Source organism: Nannobrachium achirus, assembly GCF_963921795.1.
Source record: "Nannobrachium achirus genome assembly, chromosome: 24".
NCBI classification, from domain to species: Eukaryota; Metazoa; Chordata; class Actinopteri; order Myctophiformes; family Myctophidae; genus Nannobrachium; species Nannobrachium achirus.
Genome location: NC_137831.1, coordinates 24,213,195 through 24,223,139, shown reverse-complemented (window position 1 = coordinate 24,223,139; position 9,945 = coordinate 24,213,195). Strand labels below are relative to the sequence as shown.

The 9,945-nt window shown below is 40.2% G+C and overlaps 1 protein-coding gene and 1 long non-coding RNA gene across 3 annotated transcripts; both read right to left on the bottom strand.

Annotated features, from left to right (window-relative positions):
• Window positions 1–1,017: 1,017 nt before the first annotated feature.
• Window positions 1,018–6,961, bottom strand: LOC308280078 (transmembrane protein 237B-like). Of its 2 annotated transcripts, none has more exons than XM_080720339.1 (11): window positions 6,883–6,961; window positions 6,711–6,782; window positions 5,728–5,853; window positions 5,302–5,398; window positions 4,324–4,481; window positions 3,936–4,065; window positions 3,587–3,778; window positions 2,899–2,972; window positions 2,068–2,155; window positions 1,775–1,896; window positions 1,018–1,237 (listed from the first exon to the last, which is right to left on the bottom strand). In XM_080720339.1, exons 3-11 carry the CDS (start codon window positions 5,837–5,839, stop codon window positions 1,173–1,175), a joined length of 1,038 nt encoding a protein of 345 aa, XP_080576465.1. In that variant the 5' UTR covers window positions 5,840–5,853; window positions 6,711–6,782; window positions 6,883–6,961; the 3' UTR covers window positions 1,018–1,172. The 2 variants fall into 2 exon arrangements, with proteins under 2 accessions (XP_080576465.1, XP_080576466.1); XM_080720340.1 differs by having other exon boundaries at window positions 5,302–5,395; window positions 6,883–6,958.
• Window positions 6,962–7,331: 370 nt separating this feature from the next.
• LOC308280032 lies at window positions 7,332–9,613 on the bottom strand. The gene is made up of 3 exons (XR_013961713.1): window positions 9,478–9,613; window positions 9,272–9,313; window positions 7,332–7,368 (listed from the first exon to the last, which is right to left on the bottom strand). It is a non-coding gene; the product is annotated as an uncharacterized lncRNA (long non-coding RNA).
• Between the last annotated feature and the right edge of the window lie 332 nt (window positions 9,614–9,945).

The window sequence follows — 9,945 nt, the reverse complement described above, 5'->3', positions numbered from 1 at the left end:
ATATATATAGACTATATATATATATATATATAGACCTATATATATATATATATATATATATCCATGGGGTGGTTAATTGATAGAAAGAAGTTATTTTGGGGGTTTTAATTTGGGTTTTTGATTGAATTCTGCATAGGAAAAGTTACAGTTTCATGACAAGGTTCAATGGTACAAGGTCAACTAAAAGGATAAGCTCAGGTTTGTTTCCATTGAGATACTTCTCTTTAGGGGTAGGATTAAAGTTAATGTTTTATACTTCATCCTACTCATTTTAATAATTTCATATAGCCTATCCTTTCTGTTTCTTCCTAAAGTCTAAGAAGCTCTGTTTAAACTTAACCCTGTTTCTCAACCAGTGGTCCACTAGCAGTCCATGCAGGCCCAAATACAGGTGGTCTATGGCAAAGTGTTTATTTTATACAGATCACAAAAACACATCTACACGCTCATGACATCAACACGCTAACTAACCCATTGCTTTTCAAAGTGAGGGTGCCCCACTCTAATTGCCTACTACATTGGCTACTTAAATTATAGATACTAAGTGACGTCTAGGATTCTCTCCCAGAACTGTTACCTCTGTGATCTGACTCCGGATAAGCAGTAAAAGATAGATGGTTGGATATATTTAAATTAAATTAATTTGGTTATTAAAAATATATGTTACCAATACAGTATGAATATATTTCTGATATATCATATATCAGGTCGGCAACCTCATGGTACAATTATGACTCAGACAATTAAATCCAAAACATACAGTTAGATATCCCTGGCTTAGACTAACCGAGAGAAAATGAGAGATGCAAAAACTGATCCCACACAGTATCCTATTCCTCTATCCTGACTTCAGTGTTCTTTCTCCTTAACGTTGTGGGTAGTGGTGTATTTCTCTGAGATCATTAGTTAAACTTAAACAAATGTTTTTAAAACTAGAGTGATTGCATACAGACATGTTGCTTCTACAGGAGCATACAGTAGGCAGTAGGAATATAAGAAACAGGCACATCACTGCAGTTGGATAAAATCATATATTTCCAATTTGTTTTCAAAAGACAAATTTCATTAAAATACAAAAATAATGTATCGCAAAAAACATGTTCATTTCGAATTCACTGGTAAATAGTACAAAAGTATGTGAAATTACAAGTAATCAACAGTTTATTTTCTTCTCATGCAGTCATTTCATTCTTTTCCTCTAATTGAGGTGGTTTAATCTCCATCGCCATGAGGTACCCTGAAAAACATAACACAGAAAGAGAGTTGAATGCTACATTTGTTCTGTTTGCAGATTGTGTGTGTGTGTTGTATTATTATACTTGTGAGTGCCAAATGTCCAGAGAAGTGTAGTCCAGTTTGAGAAATAGTTACGTGAAGCCAATTGCCCTGGTACTCACAGGAGAAATGGTTGGTTAAATAAGACTTTTAGAGATAGGCTCACAATTACAATTAGGAAAAGATTCAAGTTGGGGTTAGGGTTAGGATGAGAGATTAGGTTTAGGGGTTAGGGTTGGACGTATGCCTGATTTATACTCAGCTTTAGGTTTAGGCTGAAAACTAATCATAACAACGCCATTAAACCGACTTCAAAAATTGACAGTGTCCTCACAAGAATAGTAGTACAAACGTGTGTGTGTGTGTGTGTGTGTGTGTGTGTGTGTGTGTGTGTGTGTGTGTGTGTGTGTGTGTGTGTGCGTGCGTGCGTGCGTGCGTGCGTGCGTGCGTGCGTGCGTGCGTGCGTGCGTGCGTGCGTGTGCATGTGTCTGTCTCTCACCCTCAGTGTGGTCTATATCAGGCCGGGTGGCGATGAGGATCCAGGCGAGGCCGACAAGCACCGCCACCACCAGGTTGACCGTCAGCCAGGGGTGAAGGAAATGATGCTCCGAGCCTGCAGGCCTGGGACAGGGAGAGGACAGAGGAGTCAATCAGAATGGCTTCAAAAGCTGTTCTGAGATAACATCAGAATCCCATTCAATAACATATACAAGGACTTCGCAGAACTCACCAGTTAACAAGCACAGTTTTTATAATACATTTGATTTGATCATTCGATCTGACTCGACTCACCATAGAGTTACATTGGGGCTTTGGTAGAGGTTGATTCGATCGCTGGTCATTTGCTGGCTGAGAGACAGGACCAGAGCCGAGGAATACACTGTAGGTTACATTACGGAAAAATGCACAGACACGCAGGCAGACAGACAGAGGGAGACAGTAAGTTTAGGCTGTATGGAGATGAGCAGAATGGTCAAAGAAAATAGTAGCAAGCCATTGTGAAAACCTTTATTCTTTTTTTGTCAACTTTCCCATTTCAGTTGTTGTGCCAATGTCCTGATGTCCCTGCACACTTGTGTAGTCTTGTCATTGCTGACCCCTACTGGATGGTCTTGGGATCATACCTATAGGACCAACCATTCCCAAGACCATAAGTGTAGGGTAGGAGGCATATTGAAACCACATGCCTCCTATGATGATATTCTTTTCACGAGGGCGTGGTGCGTGGAGGAAACTATTCCTCACAGTTCAACACCCCTGCTGACATGCACCTTTGAAGGAGTCACTCGTGCAACGACAAAGACCTCGCCCTCCCCGCCCGGCTTCCCTCCTGCCGCGAACACCGCCAATTATATTGATTGGAATACCAGATGCACCGTGGGTGTTTCGACACTTTCCCATTTTTTTCTTTTTTTAAAGATTTGTTTGGGGGCTTTTATGCTTTTATTGATAGGACAGTAGACTGACAGGAAATGGGGGGAGAGATGGGGAGTGACACACAGCAAAGGTCGTTCGGATCAGGGATCGAACCGGCGACTGTCCCATTTGATCCAGTAACTTGTTTTTGTCCTGCACCATGACTAAAATGTATGCATGTTAAATGTATGTGAACTAAAGACTCACAAAATGATGCCAGCGCCACAGGGTCCAGTGTGAGGAACTTCCGTAGAGCTGTGGAGCCTTTAGCCAGGTTCATCCTGAACAGAGAACACAGAACAGAGAGTATTTTATTTTTCAACAATGTGTGCGACTACAATTACAGACACATCCCATTTTAAGCAATGGAAGTAGAATATATAATCATCGATTTAATTCAACAATTTCAGCAGTATAATCAGAATTTTCAGAGACAATTAGGAATGCAAGATAATAATTTATCCCAAATTGTTAGTTTGGGAAATTACCCTCTTCTATGGTGACATCATTAGCTTACACTCCTAAGAGGGACAAGAGTATGCAGAGTTTCACCCCAACCAAACGCTACAAAAACTGGTGTCTAGCATTTATTATTCTGTTGACTATTTCTATGTTTGTATAATTAGCAGCCCGTAATAAGATGTGAAAGTGGTGGTTCATATTTTCAGTCTGGTGATAGCCTGAAAATAATGCCCACTCTTGTAAAGAAAAACTATTATCGGATTGCTGAAGTGACAAGACCATATCGCTCTATTGATGTAAGATGATGAACACATACAACTCTGTCATACTATGGTGTACCGAAAATAGTAATCTACAAGCTTGCAGCGCATCGAGATGTCACACTTTGTGAACTTGCAGGTCGTCTAGTTTCAGCGTGCGTAGGAGAGCGTACCTGTCGAAGGCAGCCACAGTGCTAATTGCCAGCAGCATGTACAGCAGAGACTGCGCCGGATACGCCAGGCGGTGGTACTGTTCCAACAGGTTGTCGAGAGCTGTAAGCTCAGGACCAGCCAAGACGTAGACTGTTATAGTGTTCCACACTGCGTAGCCAGCCAGGAACCCATGGCAGAACACCCCTAGATCCCTGGAGAAGAGAGGAGAGGGGTGTTTTTCATTCCGTATGTCTACAGATACGTACCAGTATGTGCTTCTTGTCTGAACAGTGACACACTCAGATAATGATGGAGACAAATCTGTAACAAAAGAAAGTGTGCGTGCACTTTTTCAATACACACACACACCTGAACCCTGAGTGTACTCTGAGTGCCACGTCTCTGGTGTTATAGGGAGACTGAGGCTGGAATTCCACAAAGTTGTCTGACTGGTCACTGGTCTTCCCCCTGTCATAACGCTCTTCTGCCTGAAAACGCTCTGCAGATGCACGCACACACAACGTTTAATATAGCAGTCGGTGATTTTTTCAATCAAAAGTCTAAATTCATCAGTACAGTACAGTGTGATTGCAAATGAGCTCAAATTGAACAACTAAGGTCTGTATTACTAGTGCAGTACCCGTTAACAGAGGTATTCAAGTATTATGAGTGATCTCCATATTCGGGCATACACCGAGGGCAGTCACCCAAAGATTCCTAGATAGAAGACAGATTTCACGACATCACAGACACTCACTTGTCCTCTCTACGAACACCTTCCCCACCGGCTTGCTCTGGCCCTGGGGGGCTGAGAACAGGGAATGCTGGGGGATTGAGGACGGGTCATCCGTGATGATGTCATCCGCTTCTACGTTGAGCTCGGCGGGCAGCTGCGACTCTGTGACCTTTGGCTTCCTGGTTTGGAAGACGAAAAGAGACATGGTCAGATGCTTTTATTGGTCCCTTTCTGTCTTTACCGTGAACATTTTGATCGTTTGTGTTTCATAAAAAAAATAAAAAAAGGAACCTCGTTCCAAAGTATTATCTTTCACTGAATTTAGTCTCTTAAACCAAGGTATCTTGTCTTATTTGGTGATATTTTGGAGGTGCTGCAATAATTTACTTTTTCTGTTTTGTGCTTATAATGAGCAAATTCGCCTTCCCTGTGTATTTTTGGTTTCTTCCTGAAGACTGAAAGCCTCAGAGTCAAAACACTGATTTAATGACATCATAAAATCATCCCCTCTCCTTTTACCTTAGACCCAACACTGTGGGTGTGGCTAACTTCAGCTGGGTCACCACCACCCACCTGACAACCAGGCATACTTAATGAGCAGGTAGGTGTGACCACATAAAAACATAATTTTAACACTTTATGTACACTCTTTTGGGGGAAAAATCTTCCTCCTAATATAATCATAATATGTTTTAGGGGGGAAAGAAATTATGGCACCCCATCTTTAAAATGTGACTGATCTCCACAGCCAAAAATGTTACCTTATTTACTTAAATCAGCCAGTAAAGGTATTTTTGTTGAGTCAAAAATTAATTAATATGTCAAAAGTTTCACCTTTTAACTGTTTTGGGGTTTTGACTGGTTTGATGATTACATGAAGTCTCTGCTTTCGTAATTTGTTGAATGTTGAATGACAACATGGATGCTCAGAGGACAGATGCTCTACTGTCGACATGATAATCCCATGCTAAATCTGTGGCTATATTACATCTGACTCACTTCTTCTTCTTAGATCTTTTGACAATTCCCTCCCCATCTGTGTTCTGCTCTGGCCCGTCTTCATTCACCAGGTCCGCCTGGTCGTCTTCAAAATCTGCTAAAGAAACCAAACATAAATTCCCCAGTGACCCATAGTCGGCTATTAGACGTCCGTCTAAAACAGGGTTATAACTGTTATAATAGTGCAATCAAAAGCTTAGATTAGACGTTGATTAGCTGCTTTGTAAGCGTCTGTCTATATATAGCCGTTGAAATAATGTTGTTCCCACGTCTAATCTAAGTCTGTCCATCTAAAAAACGTTCACGTTTAGACGTATTTTATACGTCTAATAGCCCGAAAAATTCTCAGTGGTTGGGAAGCATTAGAGAGGGCTATAACAGACAGACAGACAGACAGACAGACAGACAGACATTTATGATTTAAACCTATGGTTTGAACTTTCTTCTTCTTTTTCCTTCTCTGGTGTCCTTCATTCACAGGCTCAGAGGCCGGCGTCTCCTTGAGTTCAGACGTCCTGGGGTTGTCCAAGCCTCCCATCTCCAACCCGGGCTCTACACACAAACAAGAAGAGGTGTGTAGGACACTTAACGGGTCATATCGGTGGTGGTCGCCTGGTCGGGCTTGTTTATTCCATTGACTACGAATCCTGGTATACTTGACATACGTAACTATTGACAACCATTTTACAAAGCATACCGTGTTTTTTGTGTGATTTTAGAGGAAGCTACTGGATTCCGTTCATTTCAGTACAATATGAACATCTACTTGCAGAGACCAGACAGGTTATATACGACACACAAAGAAATATAACTCTTTGGTAGTCTTTTGTCAAAGTGATGTTACTGTTGCGTTTTAATGCATCTTAGAGCACGTTGTTGGTCTGAAAGGTCTCTACGAAAATAACCCCAGGAGAAAAAGGTTTAAGATGTACGCAGTTTGGCCAAAATGATTCTGGTAGGTTAGGCAACGTTAAAGTTCACCCCCAAAATGACTTTTTTTCTATTGATTAGTCACGCCATGGAGGGTAGATAGAGTTCGATAATATTTTTAGTTTTTTGTCGCATTCCTAAGACAAAAATGTGATAACAATAAATTTACCCCCATTCGTTCCGGATGGGGACCCGTTTCGAAACGGGTCCCCACCCGGAATCAATGGGGTAAATTTACTCGAATCAAATTTTTGTCTTAGGAATGTGACAAAAACCCAAAAATATTATTGAACTCTACTCTCCATGGCGTGACTAATCAATAGAAAAAAAGTCATTTTGGGGATGAACTACTCCTTTAAGTCTAACAATAACAAAATTAATGGAAAAAAAAGTCTCACTGCACTTTATTTATTATTGCACTTTGTAACCTTGTTTTGAAAAGTTCTTGTCTTGTGTTTGTGTGTGAGAGAGAGACCTACCTTCTAAAGTACCACCTCCATTTGTCTCCCTTCTGACTTTTTTCTTCCTGGTTTTGATTACTGGAGCATCTTCTGCACAACATACAAAGTAAAACAAGTATGAATGAAAGCACAAGCTTCAAAATAAATGTAATAGAATAGATACATTTAATGTATTTCATAGGATACTTACCAACAGTTTCTTGACTTCATATGTATCATGTATCAAACAAAGCAGAAGACATAGCATTAGGCAATCTGGCAAGTGTAACATAAACACCATTCAGAGGTAACGATTGTCTACCCGACCAACACATTTGAGCACATTTGTTACATTTTTAAAAATGTTCAAGTTCTCTAAAGGTTTTTTTTAGAAAATAACTAAAATAGCCAATCTAAAAGCTCACAACACATCAGGACACAATACCACATGTTGTGACTTGTGAGCCATTGTCATACGACGAAGTATGTATGGCTTAAATGGTTAAGTTATAGTTGATTGGCTAAATTAATTACCCAGACACTGTGGTTGATCAATTCTAAAGTTGAACCAGCCAGCCATGATGAAAATTCGTAACCTGAGTGCCAAAGTTCCTCCTGACACAGTATGAGAACAAAGTGTAGTTGGTGAATAATTTCCCACTTACTATGGCATGGCAGGGAGTGCCCGGTGTCCGTGCTGAGGAGAGAGAGAGAGAGATGGTGAGATAGTAGTCTCGCGAGGCCAGACTGTTGCCTCCACGATTTGGGAAATGCTCCCGGCATACAGTCTGGCAAACGGAAATAGAAACGATGAGTGTGAGATAAAGCGGATGCGACACAACGCTCCCTTGGTGCAGTAGCAATAACATGTCCTACTGGAAGCGTTATGTCTCCTTTCAATATTTCTGGGGGCGTTATTTCATCTTTTTCTGGTGTTGTTGGTGTTACCTCCATGATGTTTTGAAACGTTTTCTTAAACTATACACCCATAACAAGAATATGCCGCTCAAATGACTTTGTCTGAGCTATTGTGTTTCTGTTATGTTTCCAATGGGACTACAGTTCAGTGCAGCAGTAGCTACTTCCGATACTCGCCGTTCGGGAGCTGCCGTTCCAGACTCTATATAGCATTCGGAGATTGTGGAATAGTTGTCTGGCTACGCGAGACTAGTGAGATAGTAACTAGTGAGAGTGTGTGCTTGCATGGTGCGCCGGGTAAGACATGAAAGTTACGGATTGTATCTTCAAATAGTTAAAGATAGACCATCTTGAGGGCCACAACAACAAACTAACTAACAAACAAACACAAAAGTGGCTCCTAGCCACTTATTGGATTGGGCTGGATCTCTGGCTGCAAACCACCAGTGGATATGAAGCCTTACCGTCAGTGGTGGGAAAAGTACTCATATTCTTTACTTGAGTAAAAGTATCAGCACTGCAATGTAGAAAACTTGAGTAAAAGTACAAAAGTATTGGCATCAAAATGTACTTTAAGTGCATAACAAAAGTAGAAAGTATTCATTGTGTAGGATGTCCCATTTCAGAAGTTTTCAAGTGTATAAAATGTATAAAAAAACATTAGAAAATTGCACATCTACAAACTCACAATGCGTTGCATCGTGATGCATTGTAAGCTTGTAGAAATTCAAATGGCTGGAATGTATGTAGGGCTCAAGTGGAGTAGAGTATAGTATTTGCCTCTGAGATGTAGTGGAGTAGAAGTAAAAGTATTGAAAATTGGAAATAGTCCAGTAAAGTGAAATAATACCTCAAAATTGTACTTAAGAACAGTACTTGAGTACATGTACTTTACACCACCACTTACCGTTGGTTTCATACATAGCCATTCGACCCATTCAGCTGACATGATATGATATGAACATCTCAGACACTGTGGTAATCCCATGCTAAATCTGTGGCTATATTACATCTGACAAGGATTGAGGATTAGGCCTATCCGAGGCACACACAGGTCACTCGATGCGACTGAGACCTTTGTGTTAATTCATCCATTGATAACTCTCAGAGTGTACAAAATGTAACACTTTTGTACACTTCTCACAGATGAATTAACTCTCTGGGTTTTACCCTGTGTACTTAGGATCAAACATAACAATGCTGTATATGTTTTGAGGGCACTGTCTGTGGGTGGTAGCGACACGCTGCAAATTAAAGCTCAACCAAGAAGGAATCCCTGCTTGCTTGCTTTATCCATGGGAGATATTATAAGGCTTATGCGCTTCAAACAGTATTATTTGTCAGGTAGGTGCCCTAATAGTATCTGACCAAAACCAGGGTCTCATGTCTCAATGGAAAGGTAGGGAGACCATGAACAATTATCTATATTTGTATATTATTTTTTTTATTTATTTTTTATTGAACTTCCCCTTATTCTCTTAAGTAAATAACACAAATGATGGAGTTTCCACACATGCAGCAACTAATTTCCCCCACTGTTTTACATCTGTAAAACCTGTGTTCTGACAATAAAGTTGGTTCTGATTTTGACATCAAAGTAACCACGGCACATGTAAGCTATAAGTACTCACTTTATAGCTTAGTAGTAAAACTTCTAAGTTTTACAACACCGTCATATTTACCTGTGGACGAGGTGGCAGTTCCCTCCGCCGTGTGACGTTACTCTGTCCAAGTTGGAAAAACAAAATAAACAATAAAGTAAACAACATTGTAAATTTTACAGCTACAGTAAAGTTGCAGTAAAGATATAGACAACATAGACTAGAGTGTAAATCAAAACGTGTACGTTTAGTAAATAAAAACAAAGACAAAGACACACAAACGTTACCCTTGCGTCGAGATCCATATTCCAAAAGCTTCTAAAATGGACAGCAGAGCAGTGTGACTAATAATAGTTAATACATGATAATTGGTTAATATATCTCTCTAGTAGTGAGAGCATGCTGGCAGCCACGCTGTTGTTTACCTCTATCTGTTTATGATGATCAACACAACAGCGCCCGTTGCTGCCTATGTGAAGTCAGCTGCATTAGCGTTACCTGCAATAAGACTTCCGGTGCCGATCTCTTCAGAATAAGAGTACCCCTGAGGCAATTGAAAAATGTTGAAAAACGAGTAATTGTCCCATGATGATATATGCACATGTCAAAATATAGATTAAGCATTAAAACGAACACACACAATGCTAATTGTGTTTCTGGGTAAAAAAAAAGTTTTATTAACATTAGAAAAACATTATAAATGGATAAATGCAGTTCACTGGAGTGCATAGCCTTTACAAATTGGGCACTGGACA

Coding starts and splice junctions, on each gene's coding strand:
- LOC308280078 (XM_080720339.1), bottom strand. CDS start 5,839: ATGGGAGGCTTGGACAACCCCAGGACGTCTGAACTCAAGGAGACGCCG. Junction 5,399..5,727: donor GAAGAAAGTTCAAACCATAG/GTTTAAATCATA, acceptor TGGTTTCTTTAG/CAGATTTTGAAGACGACCAG. Junction 4,482..5,301: donor AAAAGATCTAAGAAGAAGAA/GTGAGTCAGATG, acceptor CTTCCAAACCAG/GAAGCCAAAGGTCACAGAGT.